This window comes from Cyanistes caeruleus, chromosome 1, assembly GCF_971803275.1.
Source record: "Cyanistes caeruleus chromosome 1, bCyaCae1.hap1.1, whole genome shotgun sequence".
Taxonomy (NCBI): Eukaryota; Metazoa; Chordata; class Aves; order Passeriformes; family Paridae; genus Cyanistes; species Cyanistes caeruleus.
The window spans coordinates 113,539,044-113,562,683 of record NC_141701.1 but is presented as its reverse complement, the minus strand read 5'-3'; the positions used below and the strand labels follow the sequence as shown (position 1 = coordinate 113,562,683).

Below are 23,640 nucleotides of genomic sequence, written 5' to 3'. Positions count from 1 at the left end.
CTTGTGCAAAATATATGTAGGAGTGTAAAGAAGAAGCTGTCACTACTGAATCTCAGAAGAAGTGAATGTAAGAAAAATGTTTAGAATTTAGGGAGGAAGGAGAAAATGAAGTGCACAGATATAATGTGGAGCATCAAGTTCTTTTTTGAAAAGGAAAGCTATTCAAAGGCCATTTGGGAAATCTGTGCAGTTTTCAGTGGGCATATTCTGTTGTATCTTGCTACCAATTAAAGAGTCTCTAAGTTTTTGGTGCGTGTCATAGTTTTGCCACATACCACTGCAGCTTGCTGGCTAAGGCTAGTGAAATTTGTTTTTACTGAGGATGGGTATCCTCACAGGACATGCCTAAAGAGGTTGGCTGATTTAGTCTTTACCTTTTGAGAGAGCTAAAATGTTCATTACAAACAACTTGGAAAAAAGCAAAGAGCACTTTGTTGATAGTGTTATGTGAACACAGATTTCCTGAGTGATTTTATATGAAGCAAATGAAAAAAAAAAGCGCAGCAGTTTACCCCACGTATTTGGCTTCCATCAATGTAGAAAAATATTTGCTTAAATGAATGTGACTTCCATTTGGTGTTGTAAGGGAAAATATGTTTATGCTTCACTTCTTCTCTTTGCCATACTGTTTAGTCTTACTTACTTTATGTAGTCATGCTTGAATATACCATATTAAATAGTGTTTTTAAGAATTATCTGGGTATTTGAATCTCCTCTGCATGGCCTTTTTCCACCGTGAGAAAAGCTCTGAGCAGCGGTTTTCAGTGCTCAACATTAATGACTGTGGGCAAGTATGTGGTGGGCTCCCTTTTTTTAGGCTTAGTACCTAAGGGAGCTTTTCTTCAGTGTAAAACAGAAGTAGAAATTAAACTGTTGTCTTGAAGTGTAAAACCAAATTGTCCAGGGCGTTTAAAAGGAATTTGTCTCCTATCAGTGCTGTCACTACATGAATTTTAAAGATATTTCTGTTGCTGTGAACTTGAAAATTCAGGTGGTAGTTTGGCTTTTTTCTGAGGCAGGAACTGCATGGTCCTGTGATGTAGGTCCTTTGCTTATGTGTGGAGGTTATCCTCATGGATGACTCCCTCCGTGGCTTTGGAAAAAGTCTGGTCAAGCAGAGGTGCCTCCTTCTCACCTCCGGATTATCTGGACTTGTAGAAATATTGAGCAGAGGTGGTATGCCTTGCTTCTGCAGCATCTTCTGGTGCTTGAACTTTCCTTCAGAGCTTAGACTCCTGGGAGACCCTGGGATTTCTAGGTTAAGCAAATAGTGTTTGAATGATACCAGGAGATAAAAACAGCTGTGCTGGCTCCACTGGAAGATAGCAAGAGAAAGCCACACAGAATCCCTGAGTGAATGCCATGACAGATACCAAGCAGACCCAGGAGCTCTTTGTTTGGCAAGCTGGGGACCAGCATAATAAATGCCTTTTTTCCTTTTAAGGCTACAAATCCCAGCAGGAAGCTTCAGGGAAAACCCTTGGTGGCTTGTTCCTGTGGAGTTGTTTTTTTTCTCTTGGCAAATGTCATATCCCTGTAGAAGGTTGTGAATTGGCCTCTGATGTTCTAAGAGAGTACTGTAAATGAAGGATGGAAAAATGTATTTCCTCTTACAATCCATTTGACTGACATCTTAAAATTAATAACAAAACTTGGAATTTTAGAAAGCTTGTTCAATGGGTTTGTTTTGTTTTGAAGCTTTATAGCTACACTTTGAAGACTCTCTGTAATTTGTGTACAGAAAACAGAATCAAAGGTTCCCCTAGTTTTCTTGCTGGCTTGAGTGTCATTTTGGTACCCAAAAGCATTTTAAAAAAAGGCTTAAACTTCTTTTCTCTCCCCCTCTGTTTGTTTGGTTTCTTTAAGAGCAGTGTTTTTCAAACAGCTTGTATGAGAGTAGGCACCCAGGTTTGTGTTTGATGCATTGAATTCAGTTAATCACTTAATTGGTCCATTAGGTTCTTAGGAATTTATTTACCTAAATAAATTGACTGTGTGTGACTTGTTGTCATTTAAAAAAACTTCTCCTTTCAAAACTTTACAGATAATTTTATGCATATTTATTGGGGATATTGTCAGTAATTCAATTTGTTGACTTCAGTTACAAAAATGAATAAACATTTGCAGTTTTGATCCTTTGCTTTTGGATGTTGGTGTGAGTTAAAAAAGAAGAATACTTTTGATTTAGAGTCACAGAGCAACACAGTAATTGTGTCTCTTTAATGTCAGTTTAATAATACTACCATTTCTCAGGAAGAACTGTTCTTGTGTAAAGGAACATAATTTCAATTAATACTTTGCACCATGTTCCTTTCAATTACTGTTTTTAAAAAAGAACATCTCTAATTGGATCAGTTTAGTTACTGTAGTCATAGTGGAAACTATACTCAGTGGTAAGATACTTCATAAAAGCTGAGAGATAGAAAACATCTACAGCCAAATTCTGGTTTGGGATATGTGTTTATAACTAACTCCCTGTTCCAAGTGAAGAACCCCCATGACATGCATCTCTTCTTTACAGACAACACAGATTGTTCAGTCATGTGTAATATAAAGAGAAATAAAAATGTGCATCTGTAGGATTTAAGCATTATATTGCAAAGCCTACAATTACCTCTGTCTTAAGTTATGCTGCTTTTGAGTAGTTTCTTTTTGAACTGTAGTTCTTTCAGCTGTTTTGTTTAACTTGATTGGAAGTAATCATGGAAGGGCTTAGGCTGGAAAGAGTCTCTGGAGGTTGCTTAGTCCACTACCATGCTCAGGCATGTTGCTCAGAGCTATGTCCACCAGGCTTGGATGGAAATGCCACAACCTGTCTCGGTAATCTGTTCCAGGTGTGACCACCCTCACAGTAGGGAGAGGGGAAAAAAAGAAAAATTAATTATTTTCTTACTTTCAAATGGAATTCCAAGTATTTCAATTTGTGCCAATTGCCTCCTGTCCTTTTGCTGGGCACAGCTGGGAAGAGTTTGTCTTCATTATTGTCTCACATCAGTTGTTTATACATACTGATGTGACCTGCTCTGAGCCTTCTCCTGGCTGAACAGTCCTGGAAATCTGGCCAGGAGAATCTATGAGAATGATGTATGAGAATACATCATATCTTTCTGTTCTTTTATCACCTTAGTGGCCTTTGCTAGCTTGTTTCAGTCCATGTTTTGCATATACCAGGAAGCCCAGGACTAGCCCAGCTCTGTGCAGGTGTCTCACCAGGGCTGAGTGAAGGGGTGAGGATCACCCTTAACCTGCTGGTGATGCTCTTCGTGATGCAGTTCATGATGCTGCTCCCACCCTTTCCATGAGGGCCCATGCTTTGTGTCTGTCAGGACCCTGATGTTGCTCTCTGCAAACCTGCTTTCCAATTGATCAGGCCCCAGCATGCAGTGATGCATGGAGTTAACTATACCCAGGTGCAGAACTTGGAATTCACCTTTGAGCTTCCTGAGGTTCCTGCCAGCATGTTCTTCAGCCAGACCAAGTTTCTGGATGGCAGCACACCCATCTAGTGCATCAACTGCTCCTCCCAATTTTCTATTATCAGCCAATTTGTTGGAGATTCTCTCCCACCTTCCAGGTTGGTTGTGAAAATGTTAAATGATGTTGGTCCCAGTACTGACCAGTGATGGGCCCCTAGCTGTACTTTGTGCTGCTGTGCCTTTTGAGCCAAGCAGTTCAGCCACTGTTCTCTCCACCTCACCACTTATTTAGTCTGTACTTCATCAGTATGTCAATGAGGATGTTATGGGAGACAGCATCAAAAGCTCTGCCTAAGTCAAGATAAATAACATGCACTTCTCTCTCAACTCAGCGGGCATCTCATTGCAGAAAGCTATCAGGTTGGTCAGATGTGATTTCTGCCTTCATAAATCTATGCTGACTAGTCCCAGTCATTTAATTTTACTCCATATGTTCAGGGAATTGTTCTCAGATTTATTTGCTGATCATCTCCCCAGGGCTGGAGGTGAAACTGACCTGCCTGTAGTTTATGGGGTCCTCTTTCTTGAAAATAGGACTGGCTTTCATATGGTCCTCAAGAAATTCCTCTGATCCCTATGATCTTTGAAAGATAGTTTAGAGTAGCTCCCTCAGCACTCATGGATGCATCCCCTCTGAATCCATGGGCTTGTGTATGTCCAGTGTGGTTAAATGTCCCTTAACTGCATCCTCTTCTCTTGACAACAAGCCTTTATGGCTCCAGATTTTCTCACTAGTTGCAGGGGCCTGGCATTTCTGAGTGTAGAATATTGAAGGAAGAAGTACCTTTTAAATTGACAGCCTTTTTCCTGGCAGTCTGTCTTTGCAGATATCAAAGATTCACTTAATATGCTTTAGACACAAACCAGTCCTGGGCAGAGTGTGTGTGTGACAAAAAATTAGAGTCTGTTGATAAACCTGAGATTTGAATTAAGCTATTTAATGTCTTTCCATGCTTACACGAAAAAAAATTCTGCACGAAGCAGTGAATCTACCAAAAAGGTGTGAGGTTTTTTTCTGTGTGTTTGTTTCCTGTGTTGGCTTGGCTGGATATTGACTGTGCAGAGATGTGTAACAGGAGTGACTACAGACAGTGCAGCGATTTCGGAGATGGTTTTCATGTGTCAGAACAACAAGGTGAATTAGTCTGCAGTCACATTCATGTTGCCATCGAGAGCTGTCGTCCGTGCCTGAGCAAGGTTGTTTTAAGCTTGCAGGGGTGTAACAGTCCCAATCTACAAGTGTTTATGTGCAGTTGTCAAATGGGGAGAAAGAAGGAGGAAAAAGAAAGCGAAGCTTTTATTTCTAGCTCCACAGGAACCTGACAGCTCCTGATCTCAGCAGGACCAGAAACTGCTGCTTTACTTGGGTGGGGCCATCAGCCTGAGGCAGGATTCTGGCTCCTGCCTTCTTCCAAGCTCCAAATCCAGGAGCAGTTTGGGCTAATAGGGGTGCAAAGCACAGATCATCCCTTTTCTGCTGAGCATGTGCCACTGACAGGGAGCATAGGTCTGTCAGCCCTGCCCTCCAAAGAGATGTTGGACATCTGTACTGAATGGAGCCAGAGCTGAGGAGCCCCTTGTTCTCAGCAGTGTTCATTTACCTTTCCAGTATGACTCCACCAGGTTTAAGTTCATTGTAACTTTTAAAAAGCCTTTCCCTTTTTTAGATTCCAGAAACAGACAGTGACTCTCAGAGGGTTGCACAGCACTTAGGACTCAGTGTAGCAGCACGTGGAGGTCTGCCAAGGTTTCTCCTCATCCTGCATGGAAGCAAGAATGGCTGTGCATGGGAATTGTGGCACTGCCTCAAAACTAGTGGGAGGCTGCAAATGCTGCAGTAATCATTTCCAGGAGTAGCTGTCCCAACTTCTGGGCTGCTTTCTGCTGGCACTGTTACACAAAAAAGGGTTGTTTCTTTTCCTCAGCATATCTGCTGTTGTCATCACATCTTGTGAAGTCAGAATTGCAATGTGTGTGTGTCTGTTCATGGGAGAGCGTTCATAACATCAGGTGTCTCATCTGAAGACACATTGCATGATCTCACCACAGCCATCTGAGCTGCTGCTTCAGATCATTGCTGAGTTCCTGAGTGTGAGCCCAGCCAAGCAGCATTCAGTGGGACACCTTGTTCACCTGTTCATAAAGAGCTGCAACCTTGCTGCAACCTTTAGTGCACTGAAGGTGCACCTTCTCTGTTTTGGAGAGCTGACTGAAAACTCCAGGAGGAGGAGCTGCTCAAGAAAAAGTACTGTATTTTTAGAAAGACAGAAAAATGCCAACGTGTTTTAAATTTTATATTTTGATTGAATTTTTTTATAATGTATAATGTTTTATACATGTTTTGAGTTTTTCCAAGCTTTTCAAAATTTGTATTTAATAAAACATGTATGTTCCAGTAACACTAAAATATCCAATAAAATTTTAGAAGCAGTATTGATACAAATGCTATGAAAAATGCAGCACAAACGAGAAAATACTTAAGAATGCCACAGTATAGGAAGAAAATATTAAATTTTTTTTTTCCTCTTCATCAAACTTCAAGCCATGTCCTATTTTAGTGAGTAAAGGTTAGATGTACCATTTTGCCTGGGAAATACCTGGATAACTTTAAATAAAATATGTACTAACATGTTATAAATAGTCTTTGTTTTCTCTCATTTTACTACTAAAATTAATTCTAAGAGAAGCCTAGTTATTTATTTTTTTATTAATAAATGATTGCCTTACTAAGGCAGATGTTAAAGTCATTGATGGAGAGTTAATCATTCATTCTTAATGGTGGTTTTTGTACTGCCATGAAAGTAACTTTATAATATGAAATGATGATGTGGTGGGTTAATATTGTAGATGAACTTGTAAGACACTTCCTGGGCTGATGGTTGACTTGCCCACTGCTCCCTGTTTGCAGAGAGATCTTTGCCAAGGTGTATTTCTGTGTGCAACTTCGAAGAATTCTGGAGGGCTTATTTTCAAAATAACAGCTTTTTGGTGGAAGGAGAAAGGAGAGGTTGACTATATTAAACAAAAGGAAAGCAGACCCATCACAGTAGCTTTTCAGGGCTGTTGAAGCTCATGTCCTGGGGCACCACGGGCTTGCCAGCCTGCAGTCTCCTTGCTTGCCATAGTGCAGCCCTGCAGTGGCTGGTGGCACACACTGATGCCTTAGCTGTGGGTGTCTCCCTTTCATGTTCTGGGGACACAAGCACAGAGCACTGTGAGAGCCCTGGTGGTGCAGTAACACATGGCTGTTGCCACTGTGAGCACCCTACTGCTGCTCACCTGTCATGGATCGGCTTGACAGCGCTATGTTGACTGAGGTTTAGCACTGGGCTGCTCCTCAGGCTAGCAAAAGTTTTAAATGTAGGATTGCAAAGATGGACTCTCCTTGCAGCTGGAAGAGATGGGAGGTTTGTCATTTTCAGATAGCATCCCTTTGGCGTGCTTGCAGCTGTCCTTGGACCAGAAGGAGTGGCACTGAAAGATGTATGGCACCACTTCATTACAGCAATTTGTTTTGTTGTGCTTGAGCTTGTCTGTTATCCTCACTGTCCGGTGAGGAAGGGCAGGATGGAACTGGAGAATACTTTGGCCAGACTGAAAGCAAGAAGGGAAGCAGTCAGGGGAGCAGGAGTGCTCAGATCTGAACCAGCTTATGAAGATGGCTGCATGTTGCTGCAGCACTGTGGCATCTATGGCAGCAAAGGAAAGGAGAATAAGTAAGATCATGTTTCCTGTGATGGGAAGCACAAGGAAAAAGATTTGAAAATGCTGCTCTCAAGTGATACAGTTTGGTTTATTCTTTGTTGTGGTGTTCTTCATAGTAAATAGCCTGGGAGTTCATAGCAGTCTTGTTTAGGCTATTTGGACTTGGTATGTCTTGGACTCTTGGCTTTTATTCAGATGTGGGAATTGAATACGTAAGAGGTAAAGGTGCCCTTCAAAAAAGGAGGACAGATAACAAGGTGCTTTCCATTATTGACTTTCTTTGTGAAGATGTGTAAATACTGGGGAAACGGTGTTTTTTTTACCATACCAGTGCATCTTTATTGTGATAGTCAGTAGAACTGCTGCTGCTGCTGCTGCTGGGCTGTTTCATGGTTTGTCATGTAACTCCCAGAAAGATGGTATAATTTTTAGGACTTGTTAAGGCTTGGCAGTTCTGCTGTGCTCCAGGTTGTATGGAGTTCACCCATGGGCTTGTGAGACAGCGTGGTCTCTCGTGTGAAGCTTCCACATCTGGCTTCCTCGCTTCATGGTGAATGTGCAGGCCTGAAATTAACCTCTGGTTGTCTTTCTTTGCTCTTCTTACAATTCCACAGGCTCACCTGTCAGCCTTAAACTTTCCTGTAGGTACCACTGTTCCTCTAGTCTGTCTTTTTGTCCTTGAATTAGGAGTCCTCTCAGTGAGACAAAGACTTTGCTTTGTAGCTGGGCCATCTCTATAAAGAGTCCTCGAATCGTAATGTTTGCTTCTGACAGAGGAAGAAAAGTGGGTGAGTTGCTTTGAATTCACATGCTTTTATTTGGGCCAAACAAAAGAGCAAACCAAAGGAGCAAACAAAAAAGAGGCAAGTGACAAATAAGCAGATAAAAATGTCTTTAATTTCAAAAGAATATCAATTATTTATTTGCTTTGCCATTATATTTCATTACTTCTCCATTAGTTTGTTGGTTTTTTTTAAATAAATTATTTCAGGAGAGGAAATAGAAGTCTCATTTTACCAACCAGTGCCCAGACCATTTTGGGAAGGTGTGACACAAGGGATGCTTACTGTTGGCAGATAAAGCCACCATCCTAGTTGTGCTAAACACATCTCACTGGGAGTAGCTGTAGCTTCAGGAGCTCGAGGAGAAGCAGGCAAGAAGAAAGGGTGTATGTGTGCCATGTGCCAGGCACGGATTCCCTTTGCTTTGATTTGACTTTTAAACCTCTTGGGTTAGTGACCGGGCAGGGATCACAGGTGACACACTGGGGCTTGGCACACCAAGAAAAACCTGAGGCCGCTTGGACACTTGCACTGAGTGAAAAAATTCAGCTTTATGGCTCTCCTGGAGTCTGACTGAAATAAGACTGGTAGTAAACAACTTATGTGCTAATAGCAGGGTGCCTTAGCGTGCAGGTGGCTTGTAACAGAAGTGACTGCCTTTAAGCATTGTTTTATGGTGTTGTGCATTTCAGACTGAAAAATGGCCACAAGCTTTATTACTTTAATATTAACACTTTTCCATTACTCTCTCCCTCCCCCCTCCTGCAAGCTGCTGCATTCATCCATTATAGTGACTCTTTTTCCCCTTCACCTGGCGTTTTTCACAGCGTGGGAGACGTGGGTGGCAGGAGGGACAGCTGAGGGCATAATGGCACCTCATCTGTTGCTGAGTGAAGCCAAAGCCCAGGCTGCCACCAGATAACCTCTTGAGGTAACTTGCAGAGCCCTCAGTGATGACAGCATCCCTCCTGCCATTGCTGCTGCTTTCCAGTGACCTGCAAGGGAACTGCCCCTCTTAGGAGGCCTTTTCCCACTAGGTTTTTCCATCCTCGCTGCTGCTCCTTGATGGCAGGGGCTCTGCAGTGCAGATCTTATCCATCCTTTCCCAACCTTTGCTATTTCCACTGCTCTTGCCACTGAGGGCTGTATGCCAGGATGTTTTAAAATTGGGAAACAAGCAGCCATGATTCACAGGATCGAATTTGTCCTGCTTTCTCTGGAAATGTGGAAAAATGGTGTTAAAAAGTATTTTTTTTTTAAAATCCTATTCTTATATTCTCTTTCCCATTCCAAGTGTGTCAAGTTAAGTTTATCTCAGTGCCAGTACCAACTGTAACCAGAGTTAAATTAGCCTTCATGTTAGCTCTGCTTGGGTTTCACTTTTCAACAAGCCATAGTAAAATAAATCATGTCCCACATGTCTTTAAATTTCATTATCATGACCTAACTTAATTTCCTATAAATTATTTCTACCTGAGCTTCTTCAGCTGTGAACTTGCAGCCTCAAGTGTCTTGCTTATTGGATCATTGCCCAGCTAATCAAGATTTTTTTTTTCCTTTACAACTTCTGCTTTTTGTATCAGCTAGGTCTGCCAAAGTCAACTTGGCTGTGTAACCTCAGAGGAGACACACGAAGAGCTGATACATTCTTGTCTTTAAAATAGGGGTTTTATTGAACCAAGTTTCAGTCTGCCCCTGTTTTGCTCTAGTGCTGCTGATAAAGACCTTTTTTCCCTTAGTGAAAATGTGACCTCAAGGGTTTGTTCTCTTCTTGGAGGTAGCCATTGCAACACTTCCTTTTGGCTCTTCCTTCCTTTTGTTTTCTCCTTAGGAAAAGCCACTGACTGGAAAATCTCTACACTCAGTGTCAAGCAGCTGTGCTTTGTTTTTGTTTTTTTGCACAGCTAGATTCCATGTCTGATAAAGTCTGGTGTTTATTTCCACTGAGAAAAGCAGATTTATTTTTTTTTCTTTAGAGCTGTTCCCTTTTCTTTATCAGTTGGTGATAACTCTTATTTCAGCTCTGTGAATGCTGAAGGCTCACTTGCCTCTCACCAAGCTGATGAGCTGCGAGCAGGCTGAAGGTTTTTGCTGAGTAAGGGTCAGAGAACCCTTAAAGTATTTTCAGCCTGCAACCTCAACTTGTAATAACAACTTGCTATCATTGTATGTCCTCGGAAGACAACTTAATACAGCAAGTTTTTATGACTTTGGAAAAGTACTTCATGGTTAAAAATAAATAAATAAATAAATTACCTGACTGCCTGGGAAGCCTTGGGGATGCTCCAGAGCACTTCAAAATGAAAACATGCTGATTGTTGCTTAGATGTAACACATGTAATTTGAAAGCTTCTTTAATGGCAGCTGAGGGCCTGATGTAACTCACCAGCAGATTAAAAAATAGCCAGCTTGTCTAACTTTCATTTGGAGAAAGTGGTAACATGCAGCTGTTGATGATGAACAGTGGAATATTATCTTTCAATATAGCTTTTCTTTTGAAAACAGACGCTCTTGCTTGGTGTCTGGATCCTGGTAGAGCAGATATGTCTGCTCCATATTCTTATGTCACTATAAGAGTAGTTTAACTCTTATGGTGAATATTGATACAGGATGCTGCAAGAACAGTGGGCACAAAGGGTATTGCCCTGGGCACACAGAAGTCTTCTCAGTTCAGACATGCTTCAGTCTGACCTAAATTTTTGGTCTCAGTGTGAGGTTTACTGGTAAAATGACACGTCATGTGGTAGGCAGGGGGTCAGATTAGATGATCTAATGGCTCCATCTGGCCTTAAATTCTTAATTAGGGAAGTGCTGCCAGCACAAGATGGCATTGAAGCTTTACACTGCTAGATTTTGCTTGCTTGGAGGATCCTCACCTGAAGCAGGGCTGCAGAAGTTGTACTTGGGTTTTTTCCTCAGCTTCTAATGGCAGTAGCAGCCAGCAGAGCTAAAAGTGTGTCCTGATGGGAACCTGTCCATCTTGCTTTCATGGAAGTTCAAAATCCCTGTGTCTGACTATTCCAGAATACCACATGTTGAGCTTTTAGATTTATAATGATACCTAAATACAGGAGGAAAACCTATTATTAGGACAGAAAAAAAAAAAAAAAGGCAAGTTTCTCTGGCAAGCTAATGAAAAAGCAATTACAGTTATTTGAAGCTGCTCATGGATTAAAATATTAGAAGTGGGGATTTTTGTGGTGGGTGGTTTGATACGGTAGGTTATGATACCTTTGGTGCAGAAATGGGAAGTACATAGTGTGTTTGAGTGTGTGTGGTGGTGTAGATGTGCTCCTGGCTCTCTCAGCTGTGCAAGTGGCAGTGTGCAGGTGTAATAACCACTGGCACAGAAAAACCAGCACCACTGATCAGCCAGTTTCTTGGCAAAGCCAAATGGCTTGTAGCTAACAATGTGGGTCACTTGATTGTGGAAGGTCACTTGAATGTCTTTTAAAGTTGCTTAATTTCTTACTGATCTCATAATTATTCCATACTTGTTGTCTCTTTTGCTGTTTTCTGAATTATATTCATAAGTCACAATTTTAATTTCATTAGGAGAAGCTTGTGGTTTTGTGGTGTTGAGCATTCACTTTTAGGTTTAGAACTTTTAATTGGAACTTTCAAACTTGATTGGTTTCTTTTGCATGCTGGTACACATTTTATTTTTCTCACATTTTTCTAAACGAGTTACTCTACTTCTGCATGCTTCTTTAAGGTCCTGTTAATATACAGGTAGCATATTTCAAAGCACAAGGAGCTGAATTAATAACTGTGGAGGTACTATATTTTAACTGCTGTCCCCTTTTTCTAATTTATCTTGAGGGTTTTTTCTCCACTTCAAGATTTTTTCAGAGTAATTGGTCTGGAGGTATGTTCTTTTTCCTTCTAGTCTCATCTTGTGTATTACTGTTATTCAGGTTGCTTCATTTTAGTAATAGCTTCTGCTGGCTTCTTTCCTCACAAATTCTTTGTGCCATTTATTATTGCTTTATGTTTGTGTCACTGGGAAGTTGTGCAGGGAGAGAAACAGCCTTGACTTCCTGGATTTTAACACAGGACTTCTGTCTTCTACTAAGTTGCAGGAGCATTTGGATGAACCTCAGATGAGCCTAAAGATCGCAATGCACATAACCAAATAAACACTCTCAAAGGTGGAAGAAAGGTCTCTTGGTGGTCTGAATCTTGCTTTTCTTTGCAAGGTGGTTCCTTAAAGGCCTGTCAGTTTCTGATAACACAGTTTTGTTACCAGGGGTTAGATTTGCACTTTGCAAAAATAGAATGAGATTTTCAACTGGGCAAGGACACCATCTGCAGTCACCAGATGCAGTTATCAAGATTAAATTGCAAGACTTGCCACTGATTATGCTGGTAATCATTGAGGTAATCAGTGTAATTATCTTGAGATCAAGACAAGATTTTCTCTGATCTGATAGATTCTGCCCAATTAAGCTGAAGGAGCATCCATCATTAGCTACTGGAAAAAGTATGGCTCACACTGGGCACTTGTCTATTTCACTTTGATCATGTTATTTTATAATATGGGAGAAAAATAAATCTGCAAATATTGTAAAGCTGACATCTTATGATGGAAACTTTTTCCATTGGGTTATATCAGATATCTTGAAAACCTACAGCATTGCTTAAAGGCTCCTAGGTATTCTCTTCATAACCAGACTTCAGAAAATACTTCAGTCTGGATCTCTTTACCCAAGGAAGATGAAGTATTTCCACTTCAGGTTATTTCAAGCTTTCAGAGTATATTTTTTTTCTACTATAGATCATGTAGAGGATTGACTCAGCTGCAACTGGAAAGGATTTTCTTGCCAAATACAGTGGTTGTTGATGTTTTCTCAGAAAATGTGACTGGGACTTGGTAGAATATAATCCCAAACTCTTAAAAATGTTTTTTACCCCAATTCACACTAATAATCTAGAAAAAAATGATGAGGCTTTGGAGAACTCTTCACAAGTAGTCATTTGTGTGTGTTGAAGCATTTTCCTTTAGCATCTGTAATGTGGCTCTTCATGTTCTTACGTAGTGATAAAAAAATCTTTTTGCAGATGTGTTTGCTAAGCAGTAAGTGGCTTATCTTAAGCCTTTGTTCATTTCTTCTATAGGTTGTCAAGACAATTTCTTCCAAATATAGTGATAAATTATGTTAAAGATGTATCTTACATCTTGTGCCTTTCATTTTTAACTTGCTTTATGTTGCCACTACATATGCACTGTAAGTGTATGTAACATTTTCTTTTCTTTTTCAAATGGCATAGATGTGCGTACAAAATGCTTTTTATATTTCTCATCAGGGTATACTGCTCAGGGAAAGGACAGGAGCTGTCTGTAGTCTATGTCAGATGAAGAGGATGCAGGAGATAACAAGGAAAAGTAGGCAGCATTGAATACCTTCTGAAAAACAGGTGATCCAATCTTTATTAAAGCTCAAAAGAACAAGGTCTACCACCATCCCCAGAAGCTGTTTCTTTAATTTCCAACAAGTTATCAAATCTCATTCCAAGAAATGTGTTGCCACAGAAGACTTCCAACAGCAAAGCATCATAGGAAAGTTGGGAGATGACTGGTAATATTTTTTTGTCATCAATCTGTTATTATATCTGCTAAGCTTCACACAATTATTTATCAGCTGAAAGTTATGAAATAATTCCTGGCTTGATGTGAAAAGGGAAAAAAAGTCAAATATATTTTTTAACGTGAACGCAACCCATCAGTCTTAAAGTGCTGATTCATTTGCCCACACAGTATAATTAAGATGTTAATCTGTAATAAGGAGTGATAAATTCAGTGATCTCACAATCAGAAAGTAATTATAGCTTAAAATGTTCATTTGGCTCTTCTCAACCATTTTATTACTCTGTGACAGGTAAGGGAGGGCATTCATAGCTCAGGATCTATAAACCTTTACCTACACTCTTTGCTTCTACAACTGGAAAAGGTTTGCAGTTATATATAGATGCCTATACTGGAAGTTTTTTGGGAACAAAATGTTGACTGGCATTCTGAGTCCTGTCTTAGGGGAGAATATTATAGCTTGAGTACATTTGGTGTTTCAGTAGATAATGAATCCATTATGTAGTTTAAGTTCAGGCTCACACTGATTAATCATGACATTTCAATTATTCATAGACTCAGTGATCTTTTTGCACCCCTTTTTTCCCACCTCATTTGCCGTTGGCTTCTATTATTCCTCTTTGTACTGCTTTAGGATTTTTCATCTTGCTATATTCTGAAATCCTGAAACTCTTCCACTGCTGGAGACTCATCTGGGAATTTAAAAGACCTGGCACCTTGCAAGCAGCTCGTGGCACCTCTCTGGTTTAGTGCTTCGTAGCATCTTAACTCTGCCTACCTTCAAGGTGGCTGAGCTGTGAAGCAGCCAGGCCTCCACGTTTGAGGAGCAACAGGGAGAGATACGTGAAAGACACAGGTTGTCCTGGGAATCCAAACCAGGTTCTTGTTTCATCTGCTAAATGGAATTTCCTCAGGTTGTCCTGGAGCCATGGAGAGGGTTGAGTTGCCCGATGCGCAGTCCGTCTGTGCAGCTGGTGAGATTGCCCTTGGCTGTGGTGTGCTGACAGCACACAGGTGGCATTGTTCTAGAGGATTGTATGGTTTGTTTGGAGAATTCACTTGGTACCCATGCAATTTGTTGTTCTATAGTGCACAGACAGCACGGAGGTCAGGAGTGGTTGCTGCATTCCCCTTTGGGTTCCTGCTGCTCCTGTCCACCTCCAGCTCACAAGTATCATCGCTTTCCAGCTCAGTACCCACTCAGTCACATTGCCATGGTGTAGTTTTATCATGTATCCATAGGTATGTAAATAAAACCCTGCAATTTCTTATCTTTACATCAATTCTGTGTTTTTGAAATTTGTGGGCTGATTCAGCCTGCAGATGCTGGTGGAGCCAGGCAGGATTTCATGGAGGTTTTTCCCCAGTGTGCACAGACGCTGCTGGCCTCCAGAGGCTCAGCTGCTCTCAAAACTGCTGCACAGGACAGCCCAGCGTGCAGCTTACTGGAAGGCCTGTGTTTACCAGTAGTGTAAGATTTATTAAGGGTAGGAAGTATATAAATAGGTCTTTCTCCAAATATCTTCTCTGTTTTAACTCTTCCTAAATATGCAATTGTTTGGGAGTAGTGGTGGCAAATCTCTTTCTTTGGGTTCAGGTAAAATTGTCCTGTCCTCAGACCTCTAGCAAACTGCACTTTTCAGGCTGTTCACCTGTTAATTTTAGCCTAAAATCTCCATCTTATGGCTGCCTTGTCAATACTAATTGCAAGGTAATATTTTTAGAGATAAAGCAGTATATGGCTTTTTATGACAATGGGGGAGAAAAGCGGAGGACAAAGTCATAAAACACAGCTCTATGGATGGGGAATAGTAAGTTGGGGTGTGTGTGTTTTGTAACAAGCAGACTGGCATTACAGGAAGTGGAACTCATGGGAAACAATGTATTAGAAAGGGGCATATTTTCCATTTCAGTGGTTAATTTGCTAAACCCTATGTAACCCAAAAATATTCAGTATGGCAAGGTTTTAATAGAAAATAGAAAACTAGATTTGTCAATGAGCATCTTTTCTATCAACCAACATAGTTATAAAAAGTTGCAATAATGTCAGGTCTTTCAAAACTATAAAACATCTGAGTAATTTTCCGAAAGTCAGTTAAAATAATGATCTTTTTACTGTGCTGCATTTAATGGATTTTTAGTTATAAAATTTTAATATTTATTCAAAGTGCAAGTTTACTTTAAAGATGTCTAAAAAAAGAGCCCTGTAGGACTCTTATTTCCTGGACTTTTCTAATTCTGTATCAAAATTCCGATGCTGGCATTCAAGAAAGTTGAAGGCAGGACTTTACTTAGACCAGGCTTGAAAAGTTGAGCTCTTTTTCAAGATCCCTTGAGGGCTTATTGTGAGTTGAGAGCTTCTTTTGGAGGCAGTAGAGCTGCCCACAGAAAGAGGAGCTGTCTCTAGGTTGTATAGAGTTGTATGGGCTGTAGGAGAAGAGGATGGGAGGCACTATGACATGTGCAGTGCACCTCTGATGGGAAGGACCTGCAGTTGTTCTCGGGGATACCATCAGTATTAACTGAGGACACTGTGATGTTTGTTTTGGCCTCTGTGATCCCAAGGAGCTCTGCAGTGCTGCTTGGGATCCGTTTTCAAATGGGGGCTTCTCTGGGTTAAGTTAGTAGCAAAGTCACTCAAGCTTTACAGCTGTCTATTCTCAGAAGCGTGGTAAGCCTAGGCAGGTGAATTGTGCATCAGTCCCTATGATCCACATTCTTATGAAGCTGGGTTGTACATGATTTTTTCCAGATTTTCTGGTGGTTGAAAAGTGACAGACCAGACAGATTGAGTACAGTCATGATGCAGCCAACAGCTCACCCCCTGTGGTTGATCTGTTGGCTTCTTCCCTCTCCCTGTTTTGATCTTGCCTGCTCCTTTGAGCACATTAGCTACAGTAACAAGAAATTTCCTTCTAATGGTGGAGCCTTCAGTAGTCTGAAGTACAAACTGTGTGTGCAGTTGCTGAGTGTTAGTAGTTAGCTGCGACCCCTCTGACATTGCTGGGGTCATAGATGCAATCTTTTTCATCAGTGGGTCCAGCTTTGAAGAGGAGACATTGTTCTAGTACCTTACATTATTGATAGGGAAAATGGAGTTGCTATCACTGCATTTCCTTTACAGTGAGATGTCTGTGCTGTGCAGCCCTTTTTGCATGTAGAGGGGATGGTGTAGTTGCTCAAATGCCAGTGAAGGCATAATTTAGCTTATGGGGTCTGCACAAGTGATGGTGCATGAGATGGAAGTGTTGCTTGACATAAGAGATCAGCAGTGAAAACCCTTTGTAACTTCTGACCCTGGAAGCTGCATAAAGCTCTATAGGTGGCTGCCAGCTCTGCTCTCACTTTAAGGACTGTGCCTTAACTGCAGCTTGACACTACAGAACTTTCAGGGTTTTTTTCCTTGGCATTCCATGATATTGTATCCCAAAGAAAGACCAAAAGAATGTCTTCCAAAATATCTGCAGTATTTAGCCAGTTGTTATTGCTAGGAGGGTGTGTTCTGCACAATCCCTGTGTTTGTCAGCTAATGGAATGAAGATGCTTTTAGGATGAGATCTTTTTCCATTTTTACTTGTTTGTGAATTATAACAACAAAAATTAAATAGTCTCTCAAGTCTCTTGTCACTGAGGAGTCCTTACAGCTTGTGATCTGGGGAAGGCCAGTGTGGTACTGAGAGCAGAGATCTGCTGCTTATTCTTCCCATCAGTGTTTGGCAAGCAGGCAAAACGAGTGAGGATGCTGTGTGTGAGTCTGGGGGCTCTTGTGTTGGCATGTACGTGTGTGATCCTGTTCTAAAGACTTAATTTGTGGCCCTCATTCTGTGATTTACAACAGGAATCTTCCCATAAAAACATTTATATTAAATACATTAGGTTGTGGTTTTGTGTTTATCGTGTGAGATCTTGCTTGATGAAGAGCTGTCAGGAGAAGGACAATGGTCTTGATTTTTCCTCAACAGAAATATATAGGAGTTCACCTGACACTGTCTGAGAAGGCAGGTGAAATTCCAAGTAGAAGTGTCGTCCTACTGGAACAACTTGAACAAAGATATTTTACTATTTTACCTATTTTACAGGTAATTTTTATAGTGCTAGAAAGTAATTTTTGAAGGAACCCTGCTAAAATGTAGATACACAATGCATAGAGAGGGCATCTGCTGAACAAATAGGAAGTAAATCCCTCTCTGGCACCTGAAAGATACAAATTTGCAGGAAGAGTGTCATCAACAAGTGGCTCCACTGATTTCACCTGGGGGCTGAGGGGGTCGTGTGTGTGGGTGTGTTCAAAATACTATAGGCAGAACACCTCTCAAGGCTGGTTGTAGTCTCTGCTTTTGAGTCCTCTGAGAGCAATGGCTGTCCTTCAAGTGTGAGAATTTGGTAGCTGCTGCATTCTCCTTTATGGAGGCAGGAGATGTGTGAGTACTTGGGAGATGACCCATGTGGACTCTGCCATGTGGACTCTGAAAGTCTCACAGTAGAAAACCCCTTCCCTTAGTCAGGCATCTTTAACACATATGATTGATTGTCTTTTCATGCATCTTTTGTTGTCTTAGTATTTCCCTAAACAACAAAACATCTCAGCCTGTGTCATTTTTTGTCTGTTCTTTGTGATAGTTATAGTATTTCCTGTCTTCCTATATCTTTCTCTGAAGACAAAACAGCATAAAGTAATATTGCAGGCAATCTTGTCCTGGATTTTCTGTGTGACTTTGTTGAGTCTGTGGGGCCTTTTTCCATGCTGGTAGTTGGAGGTACGAATCCTTCCTTACATCAGTAGTTTCTTGTGGGGAGAAGTTATTATTCAAATAGATAATTTAGTAGTGTTGCATTCAGGAGCTAATGTAATGGTTTCTGCACCTTGTTTGCAGTAAAGACAAACACTTGCAAGTACCTGATGCCTGAAGCTCAGTAGAAATCTCACACTATGTATTAAAAGCAATGTGCTTTCCCTGAGGATTTCAGGATTTGTACATTTTCCTACGTTGCTGGATGTTAGCACTGAGTGAATGGTCTTGGGGGAGCTTGAGAAGAGGAAGCCTTGGAAACCTGTTTAAATTGCAAGACTGTAAAGAACTCTTCTGTGCAGTCTTCTGTCTGTAGTATTATTCCCCTGCAGTATTAGACTTGGCGTTTGGTATTCTGTGTTTGTACTTGTATTTTAGAAATGTGCACAAAAAGCCTTTTTATACCACGCTGCTACAAGTGCTCCTGGTATTGCTGTCATTTCCCTGTGCCTTCGTTCACTTTTACATTTTTTTTTCTTTATTTGTAGAGTTATAATTAATTCATATATTTATTTTAATTCTCTGTCTTTCATCCCTTTGTTGGTAGTTATGAGTGTTTTTTCTGGTATATCTCTCTTGTGTTTGTTCCAGCTTTGACACATTTATTTATTGTGTTCCAAGCAAGAGGAAATTCAATATAGCTCAAGAAGCCACAGATCTTCCTATTGGCGTTAAAAATGTGTGAATCCTAGTTTTCTTTTCTTTTCTTGCAGTCACTAGAAGTAAAGAAAGTTCTTGCTCTACATTTATTGTGGAAACCTAAACCTCAGAGATTCCTTAGATCGGATATTCTGAAGCAAACAAAGCTCTGTTTGCCATGACTGATGCTCGGTCCCATTGTGTTTCTTCTGGTTAATTTACTGGGAATTTGCTGAGCTTTGTTCTTATTCAGACAAATTTTGTTGACTGGGTTGTTAATTGCAGGTTTTAACTTGTATTTGCTCTATCTAACAACATAAAACACTGTGAGTTTTTTCCTCTCTATATTCATTTACTTAGTTAGGCCTTTAGAAGAGGCACTGCTTCATTAAACACTATCCTGCTTAGTCTGTAATGACTCTACTTTTTCCACTCTAAACACCTTAATCCATTAGGTAGTTTCATTTGTCTTCAGAGCGATGAGGATGTTCTACATTGTCTTTGGTGCTTGGGGCCTCTTCCATACGTGCTCTTCGGTGGTGTAACAGTACTGTGGAGGACTCAGCAGAGTCCACGCTGTATTTCCAGGCTGACTGGATTTTTTTATCCTGTAATGAAGCAAATTCGATATTTATTTGTCACACTCTGATGAGAACAGAGTGTGCTTCTTTAAAATGAAATTTTTCTGCTTCTATAAAATGAAGCACCTGAAACAACTTCAGGTCTTTGCTCTTCCCCCCGGTCTCTTCTTGCAGTGGGACTCCAGTGCCAGTGGTGGGAACTCACTGTGTACAAGCAGTAGGTGATGAGATGATGCTGTGGTGATGAGCTGGACCACTCATCTACTCTTCTGGTGCAGCAGCACAGTACTGAGATATGTGAACATGAAGGGAAAAGGAAATAGGTGGCTGTTTTTCCAGGGGACAGGCTGTCCTGCCACAACACCCAGGGCTGCTGGAGGGAGCAGCAGATTGCCAGCTCCGAGTGCCAGGGGGAGCAGCTGCCAGCTCCAGCTTGGCCTCCGAATGGGCTGCACATTTTAGCGAGTACTTAGCGCTTTTGGGCAGGCTGGGAAAAAACAACTTCTGGAGCTTATCTCCTTCAGTAACAGATTTCTGTCTGGTCTGAAGAGCAGGCACTGCAGTGACCAAAGAGCCAAAGGGAGAAAAGGGAAGGATGCACCCACCGCAATAGGTTTCTTTCATGTAAATCCTGTTTTTTTCCACAGAGGTCATAAAGGATTTCATTGACTCAGGAGGTGCTACCTCACCTCTCTCTCCTCAAAGGGAGATTTTCATGCTCTGCTTAGTTCCCTTCTGAACAGTCTCATGTTTCCAGGGTTAACTTCACAATTTCTCATTGCTAGCAATTAGATTTCTTTTTAATTTTAGAGCAGAAGTTCTATGGAATCCAAGTGTAACCTTTCTGTTTAGGTTCTTAGGCAATCACTGGTTTGAACAATAGGTAAATTGAAGATCAGTGGTGATACACTACTCTCTCCAGTAGTTGCAGTGAGAGTGTGCTGAGCTTTTGCCATTCCCAAGCTGTGGAATAATCACAAGTAATGTACATGCTGTTAAGATTGTTTGGTGTTGGTTTGTTTTTTTCTTTTCCTGTGGGGTTACCGGCATACTGAGCCTCAGCAAAAAGGGTTAAATAGAACTTGAGTTATGAGTTTGGAATTATTGAAAATAGTGAAATTATGCTTAACACATCTGATCTGTATTACTGCGATGTGTCAGCAACTGCAGTTGGTATGTCAGTTCTGCAAGCAAGAAAGTGATTGCAATGCAATTTCTTCTTTTTCATGTAAAATCACACATATCCTCCATGCAGGGATTTTCTTGTTCAGTGGGCTACAGTGTGGATTTGGAAAAAAGCATAATTCATTTATATGTAAATACAACCTGAAGGCTACACATATCCGAGCTGCTACAAAGACAGAGAGCATGTACATGAAAACAAATGGACCTGTTGTTAGAAATTCATAGTTTACCATAATAGGGGTGGTGGGGGGGAAGGGTTGTCTTTGAAACCATATAGGTCAGCATTTCAGACTTCTGTATTTGTGTTCCAATTAAAGGGGAAAATGGAAAAGCTTCTGGATGTTTGCTATTTTAAAGCCAGCTTGAGGGGGAAGAAGCAAAAGCAGTATTTTTCATATGTCCTATTAGGAAATTACATGCCGTGAATAAGATATTTTAATGTTTGGCTTGTATATAGGTTTTGTGAGTTTTATTTGTTTTGGAAGGTGGGGTATATGAGTTTTTGGCAATTGTTACATTTCTTTTTTTTACATGAAAAGAAAATTTTCCAAAAAAAATGGAAGCAGAAATTATGTCTGTGGGTCTCACAAAATGCTGGGAGGTACCAGAAATCCAGCATTCTAAAGCAAAAGAGAAGGAGGGGGAGAAGAACAAGGAGATGGTGGGTGATGGTGGTGTCTTGCAACAGCATTTGCTTTACCTGATTTTTGTTCTTTGATATAGTAAAAATATTTCCTTGCTGACATACTTTGATTTGGACTTAAAATAGCATAAATTATTTTGAGATAAGTTCACATTAACCACCACAAATTCCTTGCTTGACCTGTCACTGTTGCTGGAGATACAAGTCTTAGCTTCTGTCAGTGCATCTTCTACTTCAGCAAGGGAAAATGCAATTTAGTTTTATAGGTGTTTTAGAAGAATCTGTGATAAAAACAAACCAATGCCTTCTCTAGTAAGTATTAAAGACCAAACTCATGCAATTTGTAGTAAGTGTAGTCTGTCCTCTTAAAAATGTCCCGGGGATTTATGCACTAAACTCAGATTAATGCTAATAGGAGTTACCTAAGATAATAGATCATTTATTTAGAGTGGCATTTCACTTTAACATCTTTTTATTTCTATTTTTTTATTGAAAAGATAGTTAGAATTGGAATTTATGGTATAAAGAACTTTTTTTCCTTCTTCTCTGTAGGCATGCTTCTAAGAAGCGTATTGACCATGAGGAAGCCCACGTGTTACTAACCAGTTTTTATTAGTCCTGCCGAAGAAAATGAAGCCACGTTTCAGCTTTGCCAATCCTTTTCCCACCCTGTTGGCTGAATGAGAAATGGTCATGTGATTATGCTGACAGCCCAGCATGCATTTGGTAGACCTGTGGTTAACTCGTTCCCTCTCCATGTGTCTGCTCTTACAAAGTTTTGTCCTCATGATACTGTGCTTTCATTCTGCCAGTATGTGCCCAAAAGGCTGCCTCTGTTCCCACTCTGGAGGTCTGAATGTCAGCTGTAGCAATGCAAACCTCAAGGAAATACCCAGAGATCTTCCTCCAGAAACAGTCTTACTTTATTTGGACTCCAATCAGATAACATCTATCCCCAACGAAATTTTTAAGGACTTGCACCAATTGAGAGTCCTCAATTTATCAAAAAACGGGATTGAGTTTATAGATGAACATGCCTTCAAAGGGGTGGCAGAAACCTTGCAGACTCTGGATTTGTCCGACAACCGGATTAAAAGCGTGCACAAAAACGCTTTCAACAACCTGAAGGCCAGGGCTAGAATTGCCAACAACCCCTGGCACTGTGACTGCACGCTGCAGCAGGTGCTGCGGAGCATGGCCTCCAACCACGAGACGGCCAACAACGTCATCTGCAAGACATCTGTGCTGGACGAGCACGCCGGGAGACCCTTCCTCAACGCTGCCAACGATGCCGACCTCTGCAACCTCCCTAAAAAGACTACTGACTACGCCATGCTGGTCACCATGTTTGGCTGGTTCACCATGGTGATCTCCTACGTGGTTTATTACGTCCGACAGAACCAGGAGGACGCAAGGAGGCACCTTGAGTACTTGAAATCCCTGCCAAGCAGGCAAAAGAAACCAGATGAAGCCGATGACATTAGCACTGTGGTATAGTATTCTGAATACAATGACTGCCTTTGTGATGGAAGCTAGAGCTGGATGATGCTGAAACCAGAGGTTTACTTCTAACGTTCATTGTAAACATTAAGACTTTTGGGGCTTTTTTTTCCTGTTTAACTGAATAACGCCACTGTTGAGCTTTCTAACAGAAAGTTTTGTCTGGGTGGTAAACTTCAATTATTTCTCTGGTGGTATCCTAAAGCAAGTGAACTAATATGTAAACATTAGTTTAGACCCATTCCACTATTTAATAACGAAATTTATTTTTTTAATTTAAAAACCAAATAAAAGCTTAAATTTGAACCATGTAAAGCAGAGTAATTTATTGATCAGAAACCTGTCCAGTGCCTGAGCGCTCTTGGCTGGTTCAATACTCGTAAGATAGAAGAGAGGAGCACTGATGAAGTGGGCTGTGAGGGGTCCAGGACTGGAGAGTCCCCAAAGGGCACGTCTCACCCACGGATGCAAGGTGAGCAGCTGGTGGATGGCAGCCCGTTTTGTGGGCTGCCTGCCACAGGGGGAAAGTGGCACGGTGTGGGCAGAGCAGAGTGCCCTGGCTCTGAGTGTAAGGGACTGATGCTTTCTTAACCTCTTGGAGGGCATTTTGTGCTGGGGAGCAGGCGACCTGGAGGAGCTTCACCTCAGGATGTCGAAGAGAGGTAAGCCAGGGGCATGTGGTAGTTTTCATCTTACACCCACTTACTGCCTTGTATGAGCTTCAGGCAGGTGACCTCAGCCCTGGGGAGTAC

At 41.1% G+C, this 23,640-nt stretch overlaps 1 protein-coding gene across 6 annotated transcripts in view; it reads left to right on the top strand.

Annotated features, from left to right (window-relative positions):
* The window catches only part of LRRC3B (leucine rich repeat containing 3B), a 45,055-nt gene extending 21,852 nt beyond the window's left edge, over nucleotides 1-23,203 (top strand). For 3 of the 6 annotated variants that reach the window (XM_086851096.1, XM_086851105.1, XM_086851111.1), the window contains one exon: nucleotides 21,941-23,203. In XM_086851096.1, the coding sequence (XP_086707222.1) occupies nucleotides 22,106-22,885 (780 nt within the window). In that variant the 5' untranslated portion in view covers nucleotides 21,941-22,105 and the 3' untranslated portion in view covers nucleotides 22,886-23,203. Of the gene's footprint in view, nucleotides 1-16,067; nucleotides 16,236-17,512; nucleotides 17,630-21,940 lie in introns of those variants that run through there. The other 3 variants (XM_086851088.1, XM_023919259.2, XM_023919258.2) reach the window with 3 other exon arrangements.
* The last annotated feature ends 437 nt before the right edge of the window (nucleotides 23,204-23,640 follow it).